This window comes from Oreochromis aureus, linkage group 3 (genome assembly GCF_013358895.1).
Source record: "Oreochromis aureus strain Israel breed Guangdong linkage group 3, ZZ_aureus, whole genome shotgun sequence".
In the NCBI taxonomy this organism is placed as follows: domain Eukaryota; kingdom Metazoa; phylum Chordata; class Actinopteri; order Cichliformes; family Cichlidae; genus Oreochromis; species Oreochromis aureus.
Window position 1 is genome coordinate 31,921,909 of NC_052944.1, and position 27,478 is coordinate 31,949,386.

Here is a 27,478-nt window from a genome sequence, read left to right on the forward strand (position 1 = left end):
TCTGGCGGACTTGGTTCTATGGTAGGTCTTAAAGGGTTAAAGAATTTGAAAAAAGCTATCCGGAGCATGTACAAACTGATATTAATCTTTAATAGGGCGTGTCAAAATTGAGAGCAAAGAAAAAACTGCAGTATAACGCCCCCTGGCTATTACTTTGGTAATTGAGTTGTAATACATTACAAAACTACAATACAATACAAAACATTCTTGCTTCTTCCTTGTTACTCTTTGGTTAACACTTTATCACCGAGCTATAATATATAGTACTACTGAAATGATAAATCTGTTTAACATAATAAATACAGCGTGAAGCTGCTTGCTGAGCAGAGAAACATTTTCATAGTTCATTCTTAACACTTTTTGAAGGAAGTCTGTCGTCTTTGGAAGATCCAGTAACCATCATTGCAGTGCCAGCACACTGATTATTAAGAAATAACCAAAACAAGCATCAGCTGTAATAGCTTGCTCAAACCACAGATAAGGTAGATAGTCAGACAGGAAAGTCCAAGCTTCATTGAGCCATAAAGACAACAGGAAAAATGTACTGCAGACTAATGACGTTCTTGTTGTTTTACTGCTCTCAAGTTCTTGCAAGGTAACACAATGTAATACAATGTCGAGAGCTATTAATGAATAATCATTCTTAATAAATAATAAAATATTTATTTTACAGACACTGATAGAAGGCAAGAAATAAGATATTTAAGCAATGCATTTCTTACTCTGAAGGTAATGTGGAAGATGTGTTAATCTTTATTTCAGCAGTGAATAAATTATGAAGTGTGCTACAGAGTCTTCAATTTGTTCTAATGAACTCACTATATATGTAGGTTTAAACAGGAGAGAAATGTTCATGCCTGTCTGAGAAAAGTGTATAAAGTGTGTAGTGAGGGGTTTTACGGCCTTAAAACATCTGTAATAATTGTAATAAAAATAAAGGTGACTACTTCGCGGATTTCACCTATCGTGGGTTATTTTTTAGAACATAACAAACAAGGGAACACTCTATAGCGATTATAGCATAACACCCTCCAAAGATGATGAGTTGAAACTTTTGTAACAGATTAATTTGCTTGATAATGAAAACCTATTCTACCACAATACTGAAAATTCTTGCAGGATTGCAGGGTATGTCGCTTGGGGTTTGGTGTTCATATTTCTGAAAATGAACTGGGAGGCACTTGTTTCCAACGTTATCGCATGCAACAATAACAGGCCTCTGGGCTCGAGTAACATTAATTTTACGGCCCTTGTTGGTTTTCCTAATTGTGACATCATAAATCAGCATTTCTGAGTTGCTGATACACAAGTTGCCTGCGTAGGCAACAGAATCAGCCAAGCGATGACCATCACTGCTGCAGATCCTGTCGACATTCCACTCACTGTCACTGATGAAGGACTGCACTGGAGTTCGGCACCAGAGGCCTTCCTTTTTCAAATACCTGTGGAATAAATCAAGATTCTATTACACAATATAATAATAATAATAATAATAATAATAATAATAATAATTAACAACAACAACAATAATAATAATAATAATAATTATTATTATTATTATTATTATTATTATTATTATTATTACAAAGTAGAGAGTAAGTCAGCTTGCTAAGCAGCGTCTACTTAATTTTCACTTCATCTGAAAGATATTTGTTTCCAAATGTTCAGCGATTACAGTAAGTTCTGTTAAACAGTACTTTACTACTAGTTAACAGAACAGTCGTCCATCTGTTGGATCATATTAACTTATAGAAAAAGTCAAATCCACAGCTGCTACAAACATAAAGTGTAGAGAAATAGAAGAATCACATGAACTTCACACAGTTTCAGGCTTTTTTGTGTTTAACTTACCTTTTCCAAGCATCTAGAGAATTTCTGTCAAAGCTGTCATGGAGGATGTGATTTTTGACAAATTTGTTGTATTTGTATTCTGAGCTTTTGTTGTAACAGGGGAATCTTGGGTATTCAGTCATGTTGATGGCCCAGGGGAAAAAGGATGCAGTGAAGATGATGGCAGCGAAAATGTTTATGCGCATTTTATTTGTACTGAAAGAAAGAAAGCAAGACTGGATGATAAACAGATCTAAAATAAATATAAATACACCAAAACACAGATAGTCACATAAGAGTGGTATTTTTAAAATAAATTATCAGGTAAAATCTTTGTAGCATTTTAAGATCACATTGTAATGTGTCACATTAAGTCAAAGCAAAATTTCCCTGGTCAACAATGATCATGTTATCACGATGCACACTGCTGAACCAATGCATATGGAGGCCTAGTCACAGAGCACAGCATTATCAATACTGTGAGGCAAGGGCTTGGATGTGTAGTTGGCAGGGCTGGACTGGGACAAAATATCAGCCTCTGGCATTCTGACTAGAGACCGGCCCACCAGGTATTATAGGAAAAACCATAAAGCCTTTGAATGAAAACAAACACTGTTGTGACAGTGATGTACACTGTCTTGTTGGTATATGTATGATTTCTATACATTTTATGTCAGATAAAAACTGTGGTTGTAAGACTCAGATAATTATTTTTTTTTAAAGCGAGACATTTTAAATAAGAATAAGAAAGAAAAGTATTTCCTTGTGCCCCCCTCTCCCTTTTAATGCCCTACCTGGCCCCCTGGCAAAACTTTCCTAGACCCGCCCCTGCACAGTTACCAGCTGTCAGCTACTTAGAAAAGGATCCTGGTGTTATTTGTCTCTCAGAAACAGTTCATAACTTCCCTTCAACTCATCCATGTCACCTAAAAGGTAAACCTGTTTCTCCATCACCTGTTCAGCTCTGATGATTCAGTAAGGACATCTCCTGGTTTCATCTGCATGTTTCCCTCTCACCACATATACAAACCGACATCATGACCAGCAGCTTTACAGCTGTGGCTCCAGCAAACATCAGCTGATACTAGAAATTAATATTAAATAAATTCTAACAACAGCTGATCAAGCTTAAACGTGCTGCTGTTGTTTAGCGCGACATCTGCTGGTTTCCTCTTTCTGGCGCAGAGAGAGCGATAAACAAACAAGATAGATGGACTTGTGTCAGAAAAGCCAATCAGCTGATCATTGATCAGTTTCATGATTGAAGTAGCAACAGGAGAGGAGAGAATCAGAGAATAAGAGGCAGCTGACAGAGTAAAGACACAGAAAAACCGCAGCTCTGTGTCTTTTTCACTCTAGCAGAAGTCCGCGACAAACTGTGTTCCTTTACAGCTCAATACATAACGCGTAATATTTTCTCTGAATACGGGACGATTACGTTTTTTACAGGACAGTTGGAAACTACTAACTGACCTTATGAATAAAATAAAGTTCACCATCAGTAACATCACAGCACCCACCCAGCTGTATAGAAACTCTGTCATGCTAGCTAGCACGCAGTACGAGTTATTGTAACTGACTGTAAAACGTCAGCACAACTAAAATAAACTACATATATCTGACCCAGATTTTCACTTTCACTTTGGAACAATTTTCCAAGCATAAATAGATGTTCAGTAAACATTTTAACCGACAGTCATTCAGTATCAAAATGTTTGCTGGCTTGTGTTACACCTATTTTCACACCTTGGCTCGGGTGATTAGGCAGGAGATCAACAGGGGGTCCATGTCCCTGTTGGGAACACTCCCATAGGGCTTAAAATCTGGGACTCTCCACCAGTGGCTCTTATAACTGAAGAAGCTTCTCAGATGAGAGGTGAAACGTCTTCAAGCAACCTGAAGAGTAATTTTAAATTTGATTCTGGATTTAACAGGGAGCCAATGAGGAGAAGCCAATAATGGAGAAAAAACAAATAGATGTGGGAATGGGTTTATTGTATGCTGGAGGCTTATGTTTAGAATTACTGTATATGCTAACTTCACCCATACTGTCTGCGGAGGCCGATTTAGTAAGCTACATGATTTTGCAAGTTTATCCATCCATCAATCCGTTTTCTCTCACTTATCCAGGCCTCATCTCTAGTCTTATTCTTTATGCTGGCATTGTTGTTCTTAATAGCAAACCTAGCAAACCATTAATGCAGATCCACCTATCAGCTTTTGATTTGTGTTTTTCATGCATTTTATATGAAACACTTCTATCTGCTTTACAAATAAACTAACAGAAAGATGACAAAAGTCTGTTAACTGGTAAAACTGCAACAGTTTGCATAATATATAAATAATAAATAATAATTAAAATGGTTTTTTTACCTGTTCAATCAGATAGACGATATTTATTGTCAGCGTAACTGCTGTAGTACGAGGAGATATGAAGTTTTACTTTCTGACAAAAGTTCAGAAATGCTTCTGCTTTTTAAACCCGCTCTTGTTTTATCTATGCTAGCACACAGCCAGTCATCACAAGGGCAAGCAGCCACTCACAGTTCTGCAGTCTTACCACTCTGTATATAGCATGTGGTGATGATCATTATCAGTAACTAAGTGTGAAGTAAGCAAACACGTGACTACGTCTTGACAAAACTGACAGCACCCAATAGTGTGAATGCTATTTGTGTAAAAAAAAAAGAGTTCAGTCTAGTGAGAACACATTGTAAGTGTGAAATTAGTTGTTATCATGCATGTTATTCACACATATAGTTATTATAGCTTTATTTTAAACAAATGACTAAAAAGCCATAATGCTGATACAGTTTTCTGGTAATATGTTGTTTCCAGAAAAACAACATATTACAACTCGATGTAGACTGTAATATCACTGTCTTGGAAAAGCAAACAGACAGAACAGCCCCGATAAGGCGACAAGAAAACCTAAAAAACAAAAGAAAAAAAAAAAACCCCAGATGAATTATTTCAGATCTTTCTTATTTTTCATTACCAGTAAATTAGTGTGCAGGGAAACATGGGGCCATTTCCTGATACAAATTGGGTGTCAGAAAATGATCAGTGCTATTTGTGTATATGAAGAAGTGCAATCTTGTAGTGTACGTGTGAAATTTGCTATCTGGGTCACTGTGGGTGAAGCATAACACAGAAAAATAGGAAGCACACAGAGCAGTAGCTAGCCTTTGCTTATTATGAGGCAGTTGCTTGTGCGCATGTGTCAGCAAGCAGGCAGCCTGCTTCAGTTACTCCTGCTGTCAAAACTCCTCTGTTTTGCTGTTTCTTGGGTGGTGCATGAGTGGGGGCCATTTTCTTGTTTCGTTCAATCCTTGCCTAGACTTAGAATGTAACAGTACTTGAGTGTAGTCTGCATTTTCGTAATTTTGCACATTTAATCATCACTTGTTTTTGCTGTGTTTGGTGGTTGTAGAAATGGTTTATATTAGTATTAAGCTGAGATTTCTGTGGATACTACACGTGTTGATATTTGTCATGATGATAATTGTTCATAAAAGGCATGGAGGGTTACAAGCTTAATAAGCTAAGAGACATAGCACTTCCTCGCATCCTCCTCACAGGAACGTGGCCTTGATCATAAATCTGCTGTTATGGTATGCCCCTTCTTTAACTCTACAGCTCAGACCATAGGACAAGAGATGGTTGCCGTGGTAACGGGAGCACTAAAACATTAGAAGGGTCATGGTTGGGTCTAAACATGCGACCCTGCTGGAATCGGACCGCGAGAGACTGCAAACAGAACACAAGAGCCACTCGTACCTTTTACTTGCAAGGGGAGATTGCACTCACAGAACTGACAAAAACACACCTGTAGCCAACTCCAAAAAACCCAGTCTCCCCTCACAGCTTTTATTCCATGAACCTATTACACAACCCCCAACTGTAAAACCCCGGTGGTGTGTCATAAAAACTAAGGTGTGTGCATGCACGTGCAAGCATGCGAGTGAATGTGTATGTGTCTATGTGTGTGTATGCATGTGTGCATGTGTGTTTGTTTCTCTGTATACGTGACTTCCTGCCACACAATATATGCTTACAACTGTTTAACCACATTTCCTAGTTATCCAAAGGTCATCTCCCCTCACCCGTATATGGCTTCACTTTAATGGTAAACCAAAAGCATAGGCATGCCCCTATGACTGGAAGTAAACATTCCTTATCAAATAAGGAAACCAGAGTCTTTACATGGAATGTGCCTGCAGTTGAACACTATAGCTATAACCTCCCCCACCGTCCTGTATGGAGGGGAGGAGTATAGAAACAGAAGAATATCTTTAATCATGCACTTTAAAACAAAGTTTACAATCTTAAGCACAACAATGACAACATTTAACAAAATCACAAAATCAACAGATGTTACGGTTTGGAGGAGGACTCAAGCGCAGGACTCCGGTTCTGATGCTCACAAGAAGGGTTTATTTACAATGCACCAGGTGTATATACAAGAATGTGCGAGGGGGTGCTATATACAGCTGAGTGAGGGGAGAAGGGGTCTCCAGGGAAGTCCAGGGGAAAGCACGCGTTCTTCAGAATATCCACTCACACGATCACAGGCTCACACTCCGACACTGCCACACGGGAATCACACGGGGGGAAAATCCAGGGAGCTCTGTAGACAGGGAGACAGGGTTAAGTACGACGCACACAGGAAAACACTCTTAACTAACTTGCTGTAGCTTGGCTTCACTAACGCATGGTAGACAACGATCCAGCGACGAACAGCAGTCACCTCCTGGCTTAAGTGCTGATCACCTTAACGAGACCCAGGTGTCTCATCTCCCGAGGGCGTGGGCCGAGGGCGTGAACCCACAGTGAGTTCCGCCCCGGCGAGAGAGAAGAGGAGAGAGAGGGGAAGAGAGAGTGCTGATCAGCGTGCAGCTGATCCGCCTGGCCGTGACAACAGTCATCATTAGAGTTAAAAATCTATCATATATATTTCACCTCTATAATATTTTTGATATTTAAACGGTGCTATTTGTATATATTAGAGCTATTTCTTAACATTTTCGACTTTGCAATAAATTATTTAATTAGTTTAGTGTGTTACTGTTATTTCTTGGAGCAACTGTAACCCACATAATTAAAGTATTCTGATTGTGATTGTGACTTTGATAGTTCACACAAATGTTCAATAACATAAAACACTTGTGACTTTTATGACTCAAAGCTTTTGTCAAGTACTTATTGACACTAAAGCAGGGTTTTGTGATTATGGGCAAATATGGATGTAAGTTACAGCTTGACCGGTTGTTTGTTTGCTTGAATTGGAAGGTTTTTTTTATGTGTTTTAAGGTTTTAAAGCTTTTGTGTGTGAATGTTTCATCAACTATTTCCCATGTAAAAATGTGAGATGGTAGGGTTAACTTAAAAGTAACACTTCCTCTATGTGTTGAATATACTTCTGTATTTTATGTTTAGCCAGTCAAGAACATGATACTGATCTCATCTCACTGCTACTGTGTCTTGTGCAAAAATGCGACAAACATTTTAACTGCATTTTCCTTCCTCTTTGCATTCAAAGATAACCATAGCTTTTAATGAGCATTAGTGGACAGAAAAAAGCAACACTGCACCACACTAGGTTACACAAGTTTCTGATATGTTTATTTGAGTAACTGTAAGGATATCATAAGTTCCTGGTAATGTAATGGTAATGAAGGTTTTATATTTAATTGAGATGAAAGCTGGAAAGTCAGAACAGCTGATGAACATTTTACCAAGACAAGAATACGTGCCTAAAATTTAATAAAAAAAAAAAAAAGGAAGTTCAGAGGACGGTCAGAGTAGCTATAGCAAGAAACAGCATTTAAAACTGAAACTGATTCTCAGTAATGTCAAATCCCCGGCCTCAAAACATATGAGCCAAGGCCTGGTCTCGCCTGGTTGTGCTAACTTATTTAACTGACAAACACTGAAACTTAAATACACCTCATGTATATTTTTCAATTTTCACAAACCAAAATCAAGAATTTACAAATTAAAAATAAATTGGCTGAGGACATAGTGACCACAAACATTTGCTTGCGTATGTCTAACAGCAAATAGACCGTTTCCTGTTACACTTCTTTCTTTAAGAAACAGGAAGAAAGGGAACTCAAAGTTATTGTGAAAGTTTTTCTTGTGAAAGATACAAGTGGGAGTGGTCATACAGTCAAAAACACAAGTACAAACCAAGTAGTTCCAAAATCCAAATATTATACAGCTAGTTAGAAGTGCTCATCAATCAGATGTTTCTTTCATAGATTAAATATTAGAAATGTGGATGCAGCATTTGTTATTGAACTCTGTATGATTCTTATTTTAATAATGGATCAAAAAGAAAACTAAATTCATAATTACCACTAACACCATCCAAAGTCACTGAATTTAGAAATTAATCTTAACTCATCATGAAATTTTAATCATCAGTATAGCAACAAATAAAGTTTGTCACAGAATCATTGGTCTGACTGTGGAAAGCTATTCTACCACAATACTGAAATTCCTTGCAGGACTGCAGGGTATATTGCTTGCTCTTTGGTGTTCATATTTCTGAAAATGAACAGGGAGACATTGGTTTCCAACCTTGTTGCATGCCACAATCACAACCCTTTTAGTTGGACCAACTGTAATTTTACAATCGTTGTTGCTTTTTGTGGATATGACTTCATATATCAGCATCTCTGAGTTGCTTATGCACAAGTTCCCTGCATAGTTATCCGTCTTGCTTAAGCGTCGACCGTCTCTGCTGCAGATTCTGATCACGTTCTCCAGATCACTTTTATTGAGGAACGACTGCACTGTAGTTCTGCACCAGAGGTGTTCTTTTTTCAAATACCTGCATTAATAGATCAATAATTCAGTACGTATTATTACATCATGGATATTATGCCAGTTTTCAGCTTGCTAAAACAACTTCTGCTTAGTTTTCAATATTTTCTAATGTTCCCAGTGTTACAATTCCTCTAATAGGTAACAATATGCACTGATAAACACTAAGCCTCGATGTGGAGCAGGATACAGAAATCTGTTCGCTTATTTGTAACACAATTCCTCCACAACATTATTACTTTAAACCTTCTAGTTTTCACACACATAAAATGCTGAGTTTAATGACATCACATGAAGATGCTCATAAAACAGCACCGTGTGGTGTAGCAGCATGTAACCCTCTGGAGCCTGTAAGCTTTTACTTTAAAGGTTGTTTCGTACTGCACACAATAAAACTAAACTTTTTTGAATTATGTACTTTTGATTTACCTTTTCCAAGCATCTAGGGAATTTCTGTCAAATTCCTCTTGAAGGATGTGTCTGCTGAGAAATTCTTTATAATGACTTTTGGGGCTTTTGTCCTGACACGGTGATGAAGGCTCTCCAATCATGCTACTGCCCCCACCAATAAGGGCTACAGTGACAATGATGGTGATCAAGACAATGAATCTCATTTTATCTGCAGTGAAAAGAGAGAAGGCAACAGTCTTATGAGGTTGAAAAGAAGGCAACAGGACTTGGAAGATGTTTCACCTCACTTGAGAGGCTTCTTCAGTTACATGTTTGTTCCATGATAGGGTGAGACAAGGTCTCACAGTGGCTCATGTGGTGATGCACATGATTAAAAGTGGGTCAACAACCTTCTCAAATGGACACCCCCCTTTACTTTTGTAATAGTCTTTATTCAGGTGTCAGTCTGTCATCGGTTAGCTGACTGCAGCTGGTCCAAAACGCTGCAGCATGGTTACTAACTGAACACATCCAAGTGAGACTACATATGTTCCATACTAACATCCTTACACTGACTGCCAGTCAGTTTTCGCACTAACTTTATGATTTTCTGATATTAATATTATTATGATGATGATGATTATCATTATTATTATTATTATTATTATTTTATTATTATTGTATTAGCACACTCTCTCCTTTCTGATCTTTTGAACTGGTACAGTGCTGCAAGATCAATGAGGTCTGCGGACCAAATGCTCCTAGCTTTCCCGAGGTCCAGATTAAAGCACAGAGGAGTGCAGAGGCCTTTTTTGTAACTGCTCCTAAACTGTGGAACAAACTTCGTGTTCAAATCAGGACTTCCCTAACATTAGACTGTTTCACAACCAACCAAATCACAACCAAATCAAGAAAAAAAAAAGAAGTATGTGTGCAAAATTACAGAATTTCATCTGATAAATGTAATTTAAACATGATCAATTATACATGAAAGCATGAGCCAGGACACATTAGTCATCTTACCTTTCTTTGTTGTTGTGCTGTGGAGAACTGATAATCCTGTTGCTCTAGTGTGTTAGAATTACTGCAGCAGTCTTTACCCACTTCCTCTTTTTATCTTTTAGTCATAACTCATCACAGTTCTCCAAATAACAGGAATCAAAACAGTCGAAAGGCAAAGAAAAGGAAGCAAAAACAGTGCATCATCAAAAAGAACTGCAGTGGAAATGGACTGATTTCAGGTTATGAGTATATGAAACTGAACATGTTTGATTTTTCTCACATTACTACTGTACCAGACCTCGAGGAGACTAACTAACTGTATTATAGGCATACAGATGTGGGTTTACATATGTAGTTCACCAGTACTGGGATGCGATGTGTCTTGATGCTGGTTCTGCTGGTTTATCAAAACTCTGAAACAAATCATTAGTCTGGCTGTGGAAAGCTTTTCTACCACAATACTGAAAATATTTGCAGGACTATAGGGTACATTGCTTGGGGTTTGGTTCTCATATTTTTGAAAATGAACAGGGAGTTAGAGAGACAGAGACGGATGAACAGGTACAGGTGCTCTAGTCTGTTAGAATTTCTGCGCTAAGATTTTCTGTCTTCCTCAGTTAGTATTTTAATTAAGACTAATAATCTTTTCCCAGATAAAAAAAAAAAAACACAATAAAACTAGTCCAAAATCAAGGCAAGATTTTCCGGCTCAACAATGATCATGTTATCACGATGCTCCTGAGGTATGGAAGTCTGGTCACAGAGCACAGCATTACCAACACTGTGAGGCAAGGGCTTGGATGTGTAGTTGGTAGAATGAAAAGTGGGATTCAGAGGAGAAGGTGATGATTTTGACTTTTTTTCTTGGTATTCGTTCAATTGATTCATATTGCAGTGCTTGATATAAAGATAATATAAGTCATTTCTTAACATAAGGCTTATTTTGCTAAACAAGTCTTACAAAGTCGTCCAGGTGACTTCAAGAGAAATATCAAGCTGACATCGAGGTCACATCTCATGCTTGGGACAACTTTCATTTTGGAACAATTTTGCAGACATGACAAGACCTCTTCACCAATTGATATGTTATTGTGGTGGAGGGGTTTGTATGTCCCAGGGATCTTAGAAGCCATGTTGTCTGGGGGCTTTTGCCTGGGATAGGGTTACCAGGGCCCCACCCTGGAGCCAGGCCCAGGGAGGGTGCCCGAGAGCGAGCAACAAAAAACAAAACAAAACAACTTTCTTATTCATTCATTACCAGTAAATTATTGTGAAGGGAAACATGTGACCGTTTCCTCACACAAGTTGACTGCGGCCAACATCCCAAGTTTTATCTGTGTATTTGAAGAAGTACATTCTTGTACTATATGTGTGACATTCAAAATCTGGGTCACTGTGGGTGAATCATAATGCAGAAAAATAGGAAGCGCAGCAGACACCAGCTGGTCTTTGCTTATCATGAAGTAGTCCACACAAATGCCCAATAACATAAAACACTTTATGACTTTTATGACATAAACATACGAGAGGAGATTGTAACTATGTTTTTTTCAACTACTTATTGCCACTAAAGTAGAGTTTTGCGATTATGAACAAATATGGATGTAAATTAAGTTTGACCGGTTGTTTGTTTGCTTGACTAGAAGGTTTTTTCATGTGGTTTTAAGGTTTTGAAGCAAACACAGAAACTTATAGACATTTCAAGTATATTTTCTTTATTGTAGCAAACCAAAATCAAGATCGTGTTGCTGTGCTACACTACTTTATTTAATACACAGGAACAAAGTTACACCATTCTGTTCTTGTGGATACAAATACAAAAACATCAGTTCTTATTTTGAAAGATACAAGTGAGAGTGGTCTTACTGTCAAAAACACAACTACAAACTAAGTACTGCTAAAATCCAAATATTATACAACTAGTTAGAAGTAATCATTAAACCGATGTTTCTTACACAGATTAAATATTAGAAATTTGGATGCTGCATTTGTTATCAAACTCTTTATGATTCTTATTTCAATAATGGATCAAAAAGAAAACTAAAGCAAAATTCATTAACCCTTTATTCACCATTTTCCAAGCAATATTTAAATGACTGTAATTGTGTCATCGTTTATGCTAGAGAAAAAATGTGAATGGTTTCAAAAAGAAGAGAAGCTGAGCTTTATGGGGATATTTAGTGCATTATGGTAGCACAAAGCGTTTACAAGCTAATGCTTTCTGAACACAGAAAGAAAACTCAACTCTGCCTAGAATTTACCACATGGGCTTCGTACTACTGTAACTCTTTGAGCTAGAGAGAAGTGATCTAGGTTTAAACACTTTTTTATACACTGTATTTAGTATAGTTCATATTTAAACTTGATGTTGTGTTACATTTGGTTCGTGTTGAAAATCAGTTTTCACTTAACTATAAGTCTGATCCTTTTTTAATTTATTTTTTTCCCACTTAAAACTGTTGTTGCATTGCCATAACAATACAGTGATGTAGAATGACTGCCAAATATTGAAAGCTGAGGTTATTCTGAAAAGAAAATGGCAAAAGCATTCACATATAGTATGATTTCAGACCCCTTTACAGCCAAAATTACCAAATAAGTTGCTACTTGGTAAATAAAGGGTTAAAGCACTAACACAATCCAAAGTTGATGAATAAAGAAATTAATCCATGGAAAGCTATTCTACCACAATACTGAAATTCCTTGCAGGACTGCAGGGTATATTGCTTGCTGTTTGGTGTTCATATTTCTGAAAATGAACAGGGAGACATTGGTTTCCAACCTTGTTGCATGCCACAATCACAACCCTTTTCCTTGCACCAATTTTAATTTTACAGTCTTTGTTCCTTTTCCTGGATGCGATGTCATATATCAGCATCTCTGAGTTGCTTATGCACAAGTTCCCTGCATAGTTATCCGTCTTGCTTAAGCGTCGACCGTCTCTGCTGCAGATTCTGTTCACATTCTCCAGATCACTTTTATTGAGGAACGACTGCACTGTAGTTCTGCACCAGAGGTGTTCTTTTTTCAAATACCTGCATTAATAGATCAATATTTCAGTACATATCAGGGCTGGACTGGGACAAAAAATCGGCCCGGGCATTTTGACTAGGGATTAATGGGAAAATCAAAAAGCCATTGAATGAAAACAAACACTGCTGTGACAGTGATGTAGACTGTCTTGTTCGTATATTTGTGTCAGTCGAATAAACTTCAACCTACACCATCCTCCCTATTCTGGTATTTGAAACAGTACTTAGCAGAGACCAAAAGACTGCTTGGTCGGGTTAACCTCCTGAACTATCTACAACACATGGTGGAAACCTGAAATTAAGGTAGAGAAGACTAGAGTTGAGACATGATCATTACTGAATATAAAAAATAATAAAGGACAGATTTAGTTATATTTTCATAAACTACTAGTTTACCACATTTATAAACAGCATGACAGGGCAAAACATGTTTTCTATTATGGGAACCTTTACAAAGTGAAAGGAGACAGAAAGACAGGTGCGAAAGAGTAAAACTTAAATGACTTTCTGATGTACAATAAATAGATTTCTATACATTTGACATCACATGACTACTTTGGTTGCTAGACATTTTAAACGAGAATAAGAAAGAAAAGTATTTCTTTGTGCCCCCCTTTCTCTGTTAATGCCCTACGTAGCCCCCTGGCAAAAGTTTGCACAGTTACCAGCTGTCAGCTATGTAGAAAAGGATCCTGGTGTTATTTGTCTCTCAGAAACAGTTCAGAACTTCCCTTCAACTCATCCATGTCACCTAAAAGGTAAACCTGTTTCTCCATCACCTGTTCAGCTCTGATGATTCAGTAAGGACATCTCCTGGTTTCATCTTCATGTTTCCCTCTCACCACATATACAAACCGACATCATGACCAGCAGCTTTACAGCTGTGGCTCCAGCAAACATCAGCTGATACTAAAAAGTAATGTTAAATTAAATAAATTCTAACAACAGCTCATCAAGCTTAAATGTGCTGCTGTTGTTTATTTGCCGGTTTCCTCTTTCTGGCGCAAAGTGGGCGATAAACAAACAAGAGAGACGGGACTTGCGACAGAAAAGCCGATCACCTGATCATTGATCAGTTTCATGATTGAAGTAGCAACAGGAGAGGGAGGAGAGAGAATGAGAGAAGTAACATTTGTATTTTCTCTGAAGACATGATGATTCCGTTTTTTACAGAATAACTAATAACTAACCTTGTGAATAAAATAAAGTTCAACATCAGTAACATCATTGCACTCGTCCAGCAGTACAGAAACTCCATCATGCTAGCTAGTACGCAGTACGAGTTATTGTAACCTGTAAAAAGTCAGCACAACGAAAATAAACTACACCTAAACTTGGTTTATATCTGACCCAGATAGACTGCAGGTCATAACTCCTCACTTGTCCCTTGGACCGGCGGCCGCCTCGGGTCTCTCCTCCTCCTGCCTCCCCTTTCCCTCATCCACCTGCTGGCCTCAGTAGAAGCTCCGCCATAGCCACCACCAAACAACTGAGTTCCATTCATCCATCCATTCGCTTCCGCTTATCCTTTTCAGGCTCGCGGGGGGCACTGGAGCCTATCCCAGCTTTCATAGGGCAAGAGGCCGGGTACGCCCTGGACAGGTCACCAGTCTGTCGCAGGGCTAACACACAGGGACAGACAACCATTCGCACTCACATTCACATTCACATTCACATTCACATTTACACCTAGTGGCAATTTGTATTATCCAATTAACCTATCCCCACAAGCTGCATGTCTTTGGACGGTGGGAGGAAGCCGGAGTACCCGGAGGAACCCACGCAAACACGGGGAGAACATGCAAACTCCACACAGAAAGACCCCGGCCTGATGGTGGAATTGAACTCAGGACCTTCTTGCTGTGCGGCAACAGTGTTAACCACCGTGCCACCGTGATGCCTACGGTACTAAGAGTTCAACTTCAATAGTGCACAAATTGTTGCAGGTAATCATATCAGTCTCTGGCAGTTTGCTTTAACTGCAAAAACTAATATCAGAGACTGACAATAGCATGACAGTTAGATCTCTCAAAAGGGGCCTAAAGATAGAAACTGTTAACCATCAACAACTGAGTTATTTTTACAAATCTGCCAGCATCTGTCCAATCCACTTCATGTTATTGTTTATACCATTAGAAAAAACAAAACAAAACATCGGCCCATAAAAACAAAAGCTGACCATCTATGGTACATATTATTACATCATGGATATTATGCCAGTTTTCAGCTTGCAAAAACAACTTCTGCTTAGTTTTCAATATTTTCTAATGTTCCCAGTGTTACAATTCCTCTAATAGGTAACAATATGCACTGATAAACACAAAGCCTCGATGTGGAGCAGCAGGGCTCTAGAGTGCGACCAATTTGGTCGCAAATGCGACCAAATTTTTCAGTGGTGCAACTAAAAAAAAATATTTGGTCGCACCGGTGCGACCAAATATTTTCGGGTAACAAAAAAAATAAAAAATCTCTGCAACTCTCCGTGTGGTCAACAACAGACACACATTATGCCCCTATCGTGGACTAAGCCAATCAGAGATAGTCAGGGGCGGGACCTCTCTGATTGGCCGTGGTCCAGTTGAAAGTGCAGGTGGAAGAGAGAGGTGAGTAGCTTGAATAAAGCGACATCAATTCACTAACAGATTCCACACAAAGACGTAAACACAGAGCGGACCCGACGCATCAGAATCAGCTTTGTCTTTCTCGGCTTTCTCACCCCACGGCCCAAACACGGACACGCTGTCGGAGCTTAGTGATTCTGATGCGTCGGGTCCGCGCTGTGTTTCCATCTTTTTTGCGCTGATTCTGAGCTGCAGGTTTTGTCTCTCCAACCAAAATTCACCGAGCCAGCAGCAAAAGAAGCAGCAAACTACGCTTCACATTTGATCAATGTCGTCATGAATTCCCTCTGACTTTTGCTGTTTTGCTTCCTCCACGATAAAAATCCCACTTCATGCACAGCTCTCTCTCTCTCTCTCTCTCTCTCTGTACTTCAAGAACAGTTTCCCGTCTCAAATCTCTGTTTTCTGCATTATTTATTCGCTTATTACCCACCAGTCTACCGTTGTTTACAGCGCTGTCGGCCGCTGTCTTTTTCTTTTTCTTTTTTCACTTAAATGACCTCGGACAAGAAAGCCTAATTTCTGCTGTTCAATACTGAAGAAATTTAAACTTCTTAAAATTATGCAAAATTGCAGAATATTGCAGAATATTTTTAAGGTTATCTGCTATAAAAAGCCAGACCAGGAAAATCTCCTTCATGTTTTTCTGTGTTTTATTCTCAGTTACTTTGACACAAAGGCATCTGCTGTGATGTTCACAATTCTGATGAAGTCTCATGTGTATCAGTACTGATAAATGATCAGAATTATAATATTTCTGAGTGTCTGAGGCTAAATCGACTCGAATCAGGACTTTGAGAACCGGAATCGAATGGATTATAGAAATCAGTGATGATACCCAGCCCTAGTGAGCAGCCTAGGCCTGACAGAAGTGGATGTAGCTGTGGGTAATAAGAAAAGACGAAAAGAACTACTGATAACTTTTGTGTTAAGTTAAGGACTGATCCGTCTGAAATTCATAGCCAGCTCTGACACGGTGCCATCAACCTCTGAACGCTGAAAAAACAGCAGTGTATCCAGAAAACACATTACATGCTGCAATAAATGCACTGCTCAAGTGTCCCCTCTCCCCACTGTCTTTCAGCAGCAGGCAGCAGCAAACAGGTCGTCAGAGGAGCCGAGATGATGATTAAGTTTAACATTTTCTACAATATTGACAAAGCAATTTAAGCTCAAGTTTGTTAGTTAATAATTTAGAAATGAATATTGTCTGTATGGACTTCCCCCCCAAAGAAAGTGCACATGTAAAACTGCGGTGATAAGCGATGCGGTTGAAAAATTTGAGTGCGCCTAACTTTTGTGCCAGTACGCCTAAATTTTTAAAGTTAGGCGCACCGGTGCGCCCATGTCAAAAAGTTAGTCTAGAGCCCTGAGCAGGATACAGAAATCTGTTTGCTTATTTGTAACACAATTCCTCCACAACATTATTACATTATTACTTTAAACCTTCTAGTTTTCACACACATAAAATGCTGAGTTTAATGACATCACATGAAGATGCTCATAAAACAGCACCGTGTGGTGTAGCAGCATGTAACCCTCTGGAGCCTGTAAGCTTTTACTTTAAAGGTTGTTTCATACTGCACAAAATCAAACTAAACTTTTTTGAATTATGTACTTTTGATTTACCTTTTCCAAGCATCTAGGGAATTTCTGTCAAATTCCTCTTGAAGGATGTGTCTGCTTACAAATTCTTCATGATGACTTTCTGGACTTTTTTCCTGACACGGTGATAAAGCCCGTGCGGTCATGCTGCTGCCCCCGACAATAAGGGCTACAGTGACGATGATGGTGATCAAGACAATGAATCTCATTTTACCTGCAGTGAAAAAGATAGAAGGCAACAGTCTTATGAGGTTGAAAAGAAGGCAACAGGACTTGGACTGGAAGATATTTCACCCTCAGAGGCTTCTTCAGTTGCATGTTTGTCCCAAAATACCCAAATGAAAAAATATATTATAGCTGTTATTTATGTTTAACATGACTTAATATTTGCATTTTATTTAATATTACAATTATTTTCTGCTATGATCTCACTAGTTTAACCCTCCTATGCTTTTATCTTTTTTGATTATTTTAAATTTATGGCACCTGTAAACAGTTGTTTTTTTATATGTGCTTTATAAATACATTTGACTTTGACTTCAAGAAACTTAAAGCAGTCCAGTTGCCTTTAATTGAAGGTACTTCCGCTGCACTGATCTGGATGACCGTGAACCTACACAGACAGAGACGGCAATACTGATTAGCTAACATGTTTCAAAAATGATACACTCAAAAACTCATTTCAAATAATGAATATTGTGCATTCAAAAAAAAAAAAACAGCATCCAGAAACAAAATCAACATATCATATACGTTTTAACATCACATTGCAATATTTTACATTAGTGTTTGGCAACTCTTATATTACTGTAGGCTAGGATCATGTGCAGAGTGCCACTAATCTGTGTTATTCCTTTAACATCTCGATACGACTCTTATATCAAGAAAAAACGTGAGTACACAAGATTGCAAAATTACACAATTTCATCTGATAAATTAAATTTCAATATCATTAACTGTATATGAAAATATGAGCCAGGAGACAGAAAAGTCATCTTACCTTTCCTTGTTGCTGTGGAGGACTGATATCACCTGGTGCTCTGGTGGGTTAAAAGTACTGCAACATCCTTTACTTGCTTCCTCTTTTTATCTTTTAGTTATAACCAATCATCTTTCTCCAAATAACAGGAATCAAAACAGTCAAAGGCAAAGAAAAAGAAAAAGGAAGCATAAAAAAGTGCATCATCAAAAAGAAGTGCAGTGCAGATGGAGTGATTTCAGGTTATGAATAAATGCATCTGAACCTGTTTGATTTTTCTCAGATTACTACTGTACCAGACCTCGAGGAGACTAACTAATAGTATTGTAGCCATGCTGACATATTTAACCAAACTAAGAATAATAATAATTCATGTTTATTTTTATTTAAAAATGCACAACGAGACTGTAAAAAATAATCCAAACTTTTTGAGGACTATAAACATTTACAAGCATTAAATGACAAATCCAGCTGTTCCCTTTTACTCGAAACATGTAAACACATTTCAAGAAACTGTGAGTTCAGTTTTTCAAAAACTGTACAAAACACACCTGAAAAGAGTGAACCGCTTTGTCAAAACCCCACACAGCACAAAAAACACTCAACAACACTCAAAATCACATTTTCTCATCTCCAAACTGATTCCATGTCACAAATTCCAGTGTGTGCAAATATCCCGTTTCTCCTTTTAGTGTAGAGTTGTTTACCTGTATAGAATTTGCAGTACTACATGTAAGTGCAACACAAATCATTCTATAGTAAAACTCAGTAATTTCACCTGAAGTGTAGGTGTAAGTGTAAGACTACAAAGTAAATGTGTGCTCAGATACAAAAAATGAAACAATATTTATTTGGGAAAGGGAAATTACATCTAAACCTCATCTTATTCTCTCTTTCTCTTCTTCTTTGTTGGTGTTGCTTCATCTTCTTGCCTAACACCTGCAAAAGTTATTTTTGGTTTTATATTCTCTTTTGATATTCTGACAGATGAATAGAATAGAATAGAATAGAATAGAATTCAACTGAGTCATTGCTCATGTTTGCAAATGCAGTTATATCCATCCATTTCCTCTCTGTTTGCTCATGATTGCATAACTTTGTCTCTGTGCTTAGTTACTTCGTGTGTTATTTTGGTAGTCCTTAGTTTTACTTCCTTTGTCTTGCTTTGCCACCTGTTGCCCCTCAACCAGCTGCTTCCACTTCCTCTCATTAGTCTCGGTGTGTGCAAATGCCTTGTCTTTACGTTGTAATTATATTCTTTAATCCTCATTTTTTATGTCTACACTCTGCTCCCATTGCTCTTGTGGACTTTTGTGATGTCTTCAGATTTTTGAATTTCCAGTCAACATTCAAAGCTCATCTTGAGTTAAGACTCTATCTCAGTGTCCTTTCACTCACTGGTCATTTATTGAAAACCACAACTGTAAATTGAAATGACCTAAAGGCTCCTAATCGTAATCCACTTCTTGTTACTGGTGGTTTTCTGGTTGTCTTGCCATTTTTAAGCGAGATACTTCAAAGTTTCCCTTCAGGCATATCGTTCGCTAATAACAGTTTTTATAATAATTATTAATGTAATGAGTCTTTGCTAATAATGTAAGATATGCTTACAATTGAAACCACTTCCAACACTAAGCATATGGTGCACTCTGAGGTGTAGTTAAAACAAATAATCAAACAAACAAACCTTGTAATGTATTGATTCTGTGGTCAAATCACAAATGTCTCAGAAACACTGAGGAAAGCCACCGACTGAAACATCAGTTTCTTTCTGCTGGTATAAAAAGTATACCTGCAGATTCTGATCTCTAAGTCTGAGGTGCCAACAACTGTAATGCTTCATGATTTATCTGGTTTAGGTCAGCTTTTATTAATCATACTGGCCCTGTCATCAACCCAATTATAATAAGACAGAGCTCAGCAGCAGCTTCTGTATTGGTCTCAGGTACAGAGCACACTGCAGTGACTAAGAGAAAGTGCTTTAGTGGAGCTAGAATGCCACTGTAAAATTAGCAGACCTTCACAGAAATGGGTCTATATGGTATTAATGTTACGGTATAAGTATGTTAAATTTTCTCTATAAGTATTTACAGGCTGTAGTGAACATTAGTGAGTATGCTAAATAGTGAAATAAAAACTATACAGACTCACTTTCAAAGTGAACTATGTTTTATAAACAGTTGTGGGATTATAATAAGACAGAGCTCAAACTTTGCTTGCATGGGTGAAATGAAGAAATGAAACAGATTGTAGGGTTCCTAAAAAGTGTCTGGCCAACTCACTTTCAAAGGAAGTGTTTTCTAAACTTCTAAAATGAAAAGTCAAGCTCAAAAAAGAAAAAGTCAAGCTGAAAAAAGAATCAGGTGGGTGGCCTAAAGCCTTTTGAATTCAGACACAGCTAAACCACAGGTGGCTGTGCTCTAGCTTATTAACTTTTATTGCACTTAAAAATGTAGCTAATGTAAAATGTATTTATTTATTTTTTTACTAATGATGAACATGATGAGAGCTTTCTTTAAAAAAGTCAGCGTTTAAACACAGAGATGATCAGCTGTGACATCCTGCTACAGTGTACTCAGTCAGTGAAGAACAAATTTAGTTGTGCCAGGCATGAGAACATGATGAAGCTGGCATTAAGTCATACCAGCTGTGTGGGGCTACAGTGTACCAGAACTTTAGCTGATGTAAAACACACACACACACACACACACACACACACACACACACACACACACACAAGAGCACACTGTGCAAGGAGTTAATCCCCTCTCTAATGCAACAGTAAGTGACAGGAGATATATACCTGGATTTGATTAAGGCTCACTTTAATTTGTTGCTTGAAGGCCCCGCGGTCATGCTGCTGCCCCCACCAACAAACTGACAAACTAATGATCCATGCATGTGAAGTAACCCTTATGTGTCTTTAATGATCCACTGCACTCCTAGGGCTGAAGGAAGAGTAAAGGAGACAATATACAGCTGGTTTCATTAAGGTTTGGATTTATTCAAACTACAAAATAAATAAAACTAAAATCTTAAACATATTTCATTCTTTTATCATTACAAACCCAGTTAAAATATTAAAAAATATTCCCTAGATAGAAGTTTATTTGTTCTTGTGTATATCTATGTAAAACATATTGCTTATATGCTGTAAATGGATTATTTAAAGTGACTCATGTAGACTACAGTTGAAAAAGCTTCAGTTTACAGTATCTAAAATGCCCAGTGAGACAAATTGTTTAACAGATGTGTGGAGTAACAAGGAGGATCTGTGGAATTAAGCATCTTCTAGACTAAATGCTTGAGGTAGTGGTTAAAATCAGCTTTTCCCAACCACGGAACATAAGTATGCCATTAGAAATCATCAAGTGTGCCATAGAAGTTTATCCAATTTCACCTGATTGGTACTCTTAGCCAGTGGCGTGTTGTGACAGGCAGAACATTTACATTCTCATCCACCACATCCACTTAATTTACTGCCCTTACCACCAGCAAGATGAAGATGAAGAAGAAATAGAAAAGTACAAAGTCATGCTGCGAGTGAGACAACACTGCAGGGAATAGCGATTACTAAATAACTGAAAACAAAAAGTAGTCAATCCGACCTGGGTCCTAAAGAGAATTCCAACCCAGATGGCCCCGGCATTAATAGTGGAAGAAAGCAAAAGAAAAAGTAAACTCATGACCATACAGTTAACATTATCTTGCCTTTGGATTCTCATACACTGGAGAATCAACTGAGCCCATTCTGCTACGCCTGGTGCGCGGGGAAGTCAAACAGTGCCACGGTTCCAAGCAAACTTAAACACCATCTCCAGACAAAACACCCATCACTTCAAGCGTGAACAGACTGAGATGCAGGCAGCTTTAATGAGGAAAACCACCAATAAGAGCAATAAAGCACTTAAAGATAACAAGTTGCTGAATTGCAAAAATGCATACATGTTTGCACCGATGGAGCAGCTGCCATGCTTGGGCACACTAAAGGATTTGTAAACAGACTGAAAGAGCAATGTCATTTCAATGCATTGTTTTCTGCATGGGGAAGTACTTGTTGCCAAGACTGCAAGAATCAAGAACTTAAAGTGTTTTTCACAAATCAGAAGGATGTCAAGTTACTCTCAAGTGACGAGTGGATTAGAAGACTGCCGTATCTGGCAGATATATTTGAACATCTGATTGACCTGAACACACGAATATAAGGCTGAAATAACAAATTGCTCACAAGTAAAATATATGGGATTTTGTTGAAAGGTGCAGCTCTGGAAACAACATGCTTAACGTGCCAACCTTAACATGTTGACACACACCTAGATATGGCAGGGTGTCAATAGGTGGTGGATCTTGGGATTTTTCTAATGTGAAATATGTGCTGTGACTCCAAAAGGTTGGGAAACACTGGTTTATATGAACACAACCAATAACAAGAGAAGACTTATTAAATCATCATCTTTGCACATAATCGTAATTAACAGTATTTAGAGTGCATCCCCATAATATGTATACATTTGCATTGCTAGCATTGCTATATAGTGCATAAAAGAAAACTCTAAAACCCATGCCTTTATTGTACCTTCATTGATTCATGTTATTATTATAAGAAAAGAATATGGAAACCCAGGCAATCAAATTCCCACCTTAATGTATATAATGCCTATAACTGATGCATTGCTCCAAAACCTGTGCATGTGATTACTATTGCTTTTCCATAGCAGAGATAATCAAAGGATCGCTGTTTTTCTCATCTGGTTTCAGAGGAAGACGGAAGTACGGGAGGATCTCACCACCAAATGAACACTCAGTAAATGAGTAGATGTGAGACTGAGACATCACATCGTAAAAGGACACGAGACCTTCCTCGTAATCTACAAACACCCCGACTTTCCGAGGTTTCCCTTTAAATGAAAGGTTCACAGGCGGTATTGTCCGGGCTGCATATTTTTTGTCTCCATAATGTGCAGTAACCCAGTAACCTTTGTCAGGGTTCACTGAAAATTTCCCCTTGCGATAACCATCACATCTGGCCACACCCAGATCCCACCCGGTCTTGTTGCTGACCTCCACCTCCCAGTATGATCTCCCTGATTTCAGCCTGTTGAGCCCCAGGACACTTCCAAACATATCAGACCTCTGGGGAGAATCAGGATCTTTTGCTGTTTTTCCACCATTTCTCACTTTTTTCCCATTATCAGAAATTACAAGACTTGAGTGTGCAGAAGTCGGGTCCAGCTTCACGTCCACTACAGTCAAAAGAATACACTTAATTAGAAAACTGAACCATATGGTAAGTAGATCTATAAACATCACACATAGGTCAACACATGAAAATCACTCTTTATTCCTTTTTTTAAAGAGCTCCATCACACCAAAATATGGCACTAAGTATTGTTATGGAGTCCAACCAGACTGACCCTTCCAGACCTCACCGTAACAGAGAAGACTGCTTAGCCAGCTAGGGCTTTAATTTGTTTTATTGTTAATGTTTTTTAATGTTATTTGTCTAATATCTGTGCTAGATTTCAATTCTCACAATATTCAAATGCAACAAATTCATTTTGTTGAATTTTAGGAAAAAGATGGATGGGTTGCCATCCCAGTTCAGAAACAACATACTTGTGTTATATGGTTTCTCTATATCACCAGCTCTCGGTATCAACAGGATAACAAGTGAAACATAATAAATAAATTCTGGATAACATTAAACTGATCTTTGCCATTATTCTCTAAACAAACGTAGAAAATTACATGACAAAATAATATCTCAGATTGGGGAAGTGCATACTAAATTGTGCTTAGAAATTACTTAACTTTAGCAAAACAACAAATTCAATTCTAGAAATTAAAAACATATTTAAAACAGAAATCAAAGGCTTTTATTCTGAAAATCAGACTTACTATATGAAACTGATGTCTAATTTTGAAAATGTCATTATTATTTTATAAGCATATTGTTCTTCCTTTAAATAAAATTTAAAATGAAACAGGGCTTTTATGTTGAAAATCTGGCGCACTGTCATGGTCCTGGGTCATGTGCTCCAGCGTTTTTTGTTTTCTATTATTGTAATATATTCTGGTTGTGGTTTCTAGCTCATTGGTTTTGGTTCGGTTCTTCTTCAGTTTAGTGTTAGTCATCCCTACCTGTGTGTTCCCTCTGTGTAAAGTCTGTGTTTCTTTGTATGTGTGAGTTCCTGTTTTATTTTGAAGGTCAGTGTCTCAGGTTATTGTATCTGTTTTTATATCTCTCAGTCTCATCAGCTACAATTTTCTCCAGCTGTGTCTCCTCCCGTTTCTCATTCCCTGATTGCCTCTTTGTGTATATAAGCCCTGTGTTTTCTGGTGTGCATTGCTGGTTCGTCTGTGTATTTCCCTGAATCTCCCTGCATCTGTACTTCTGGTTTGTTTCTGTTAGTTTTCCAAGTTTAGGTTTTGCTTAGTTTCCATGGTCACCCTTGTCGTATCTGTTTGTATCACCATCTGATGAATAAACTCACTTGCATCTGAGCTGCCTGCATAAAGGGTCCTTTAATAATTTACGCATGGCTTGCCCCGCAAACCGTGACATGCACACCTGTTCCCTGTTTTTACTCACTGTTAACATTTTTTTTATGCTACTTTAAATTTTTTTGAATACACACCTGCAAATGTAGAAATCCTCTTGAGGTCTGTGGAAACACACATTTTAATAAGCTGCAGTATGTCAAATCTAAAGTTAAAATAATACAAGTCATGAGAGACCAAAAGACTCACCTTTGGATGCGTGTTTTTCTATTTCCTGGTCAATTTGCTTCATCATGGCTGAAGTCGTACCTCGCAGTGTCCCGAAGGAGAGTGAAGTGTTGTCACATAAATTTTTCCAGTCAGCAGATTCTTTCAGGCCTGTTACAGGAGAAAGCTGTGCATGTGTGCAAAGGTAAAAGTTAGCTTACAGCAGCCACGATTAATTTTAATGAATCAGAAATAACACTGAAAATGCACAGATGTTGTAAATGAAATTTTTCTTCTTTTAAGGGATTTTATGCTCCAGTAGATGGATCTCAGATCGTTGGGGTTCACCTCCAAGTCTGGGTTGTTGTCTAGGTCATCAGTGGCTTTTTTGAGCACATCAATTTCTCTTTGCAGCTCCTGGGTGAGATCTTGTGCTTCTCTTTTCACTTTCCGTCTCCTAAAGATAACAGAGAGGGCACGTGGGAGTCCATTTTATTCAAACATAATGCACCATAGGAGCACAAAGGATCCTTGCGATGTTAAAATGTTCTTCAGCGATGCTGACAGACTAACTTCTACTGAGCCTCACAGGACCAACCTGTCCTCCAGAGCCTGGCATGCTTTCTCTTTAGCATCCTCCACAATTTTCATCACCTGAGAGAAGAAACTGTTGATCTCCAGCCATTCGGCATCCAAGCTACCCTGAATAGCCATAAGAGAGTAAAGGCGTCAAAGCAATATCAAAATAAAGGATTTTCTTTTTTTTTTAAAAATGTTGCGGTCTTTACATTGCAGTTTATTTCAGATGATTTGACTTCGGCCATCTTGTGGTCTCGGGAATCAATTTTCTGCCGTAAATCAGCTTTCATCTTTTCTTGTCTTTCCTTGAAAAGGAACAATGGAAAATGTTAAAATACTCAAAGTTCATACAGATTATAAGTCTTATACTAGCAGTCATGTCAGCAGCTCTGTGAGTCACTGCGTAGTTTGGATTTGCCAGTCAGACATTTTTCAGGTTTGTCATAAAAAAAGCACCAGTTGTGTTAATTACCTGAGCCATGCCACAAATGTTGACCTCCTGGTGGAGCTAGATAAACAGCCAGTTCATTACCTAACTGTTAATTTGTTTATTTCATGTGTGTAATGAAGAGCGAAAAAACAATGCAGTTCTTCTAATGACCACTTGGGGCTGGCTCAAATGGTCATTAGACCACCCCAATAAATTTCTTCTATACCTGTTATGTGTTCATAGTTAAACTATACAGCATTTAAAAGCCTGTTTACAGTCTGGCACACAGAAAAGAACAGTTTAGGTTTTATCTAAAGATAGTTTCCTGCAAAGCTGGATCGTGACCAATCTATCTGGATACTTGTAAGGTTTGAAGCTGGGCCTGTGGTGGCCTTGGTTCAAAGTGTGCAGTCACAGGCAGCCGTAACCTGCTGGTGTCTGTGAGACTTAAAGTAATCTGAGTATTTGAACTCCACCTCTGTGCTTTTTCTAATGGAATTATCAGACAGGATTTTCTGCGAGGTACTACCTTGTGCTTCAGTTTTGGAGGGTGAAACTCTGGTAATGAATTATTATATATTCACTGTGTTAAAACTGCAGTACCTTTTGTAGCTTTTTAGCCTTCTCTCTCTCCCTTTCCCTCTCTAGTTCTCTCTCTCGCTCTTCTCTCTCTCGTTCTTCTCTCTCGCGTTCTTGTCTCTCTCGTTCTTGTTTCTCTCGTTCTTGTCTCTCGCGTTCTTGTCTCTCTTGTTCTTGTCTTGCTCGTTCTCTCTCTCGTTCTTCTCTCTCACGTTCTTGTCTCTCTTGTTCTTGTCTTGCTCGTTCTCTCTCTCGTTCCTGTCTCTCTCGTTCCTGTCTTTCTCGTTCTTGTCTTGCTCGTTCTCTCTCTCGTTCTTGTCTCTCTCGTTCTTGTCTCTCTCGCTCTTCTCTCTCTCGTTCTTGTCTCTCTCTTTCTTGTCTCTCCCGTTCTTGTCTCTCTCGTTCTTCTCTCTCCCGTTCTTGTCTCTCTCGTTCTTGTCTCACTCGGTCTTGTCTCTCTTGAGCCCCTGTAAGAAAAGAAGATCAATGTTATCATGTTGCTCTTCAGTTATCATGTTGTTCTTGTTCCTGTCATGAACTAACTTAAACATCTAACTGTGCCTATTACTGTTGTTGTCTGACTGGAGGATCAGACAATCCTCCAGTGATCAGTTATCAGTTATGTGTTTTTGTATTTTTTTTTTTTTCAGTGCAGAAACTGTAAAAAGTAAGCCATGGTACATATTAAATATCGTAGGAGATGGCAAAAAATTAATCATGTTTGATGAAACTGTAGATTTAATTGATGTAAGTTTGACAAATATGGGGAAAATATTCTAAAAAAGATATTTTCTAAAATGTGAAAAGATTATCGCTGTTAACCAGTGAGTTATAGTTAGATAGTCACGCCCTACCCCTGCAGCAACACAATCTAACCACAATACGAACACAT

The 27,478-nt window shown here is 38.2% G+C and overlaps 2 protein-coding genes across 3 annotated transcripts; both read right to left on the reverse strand.

The window, feature by feature from the left end:
* Positions 1 to 13,918, reverse strand: LOC120439200. Of its 2 annotated transcripts, none has more exons than XM_039609979.1 (3): positions 13,865 to 13,918; positions 1,852 to 2,046; positions 1 to 1,442 (listed from the first exon to the last, which is right to left on the reverse strand). In XM_039609979.1, exons 1-3 carry the CDS (start codon positions 13,912 to 13,914, stop codon positions 1,088 to 1,090), a joined length of 600 nt encoding a protein of 199 aa, XP_039465913.1. In that variant the 5' UTR covers positions 13,915 to 13,918; the 3' UTR covers positions 1 to 1,087. The 2 variants fall into 2 exon arrangements, with proteins under 2 accessions (XP_039465913.1, XP_039465914.1); XM_039609980.1 differs by lacking the exon at positions 13,865 to 13,918 and adding an exon at positions 4,204 to 4,378.
* LOC116311325 (reticulocyte-binding protein 2 homolog a-like) lies at positions 7,430 to 27,478 on the reverse strand. The gene is made up of 14 exons (XM_039600114.1): positions 27,463 to 27,478; positions 26,611 to 27,053; positions 25,787 to 25,882; positions 25,597 to 25,700; positions 25,347 to 25,455; positions 25,041 to 25,185; positions 24,929 to 24,955; positions 21,094 to 23,533; positions 18,312 to 18,422; positions 17,798 to 17,924; positions 17,336 to 17,525; positions 10,075 to 13,088; positions 9,091 to 9,280; positions 7,430 to 8,668 (listed from the first exon to the last, which is right to left on the reverse strand). Exons 1-8 carry the CDS (start codon positions 27,476 to 27,478, stop codon positions 22,989 to 22,991), a joined length of 1,485 nt encoding a protein of 494 aa, XP_039456048.1. The 3' UTR covers positions 7,430 to 8,668; positions 9,091 to 9,280; positions 10,075 to 13,088; positions 17,336 to 17,525; positions 17,798 to 17,924; positions 18,312 to 18,422; positions 21,094 to 22,988.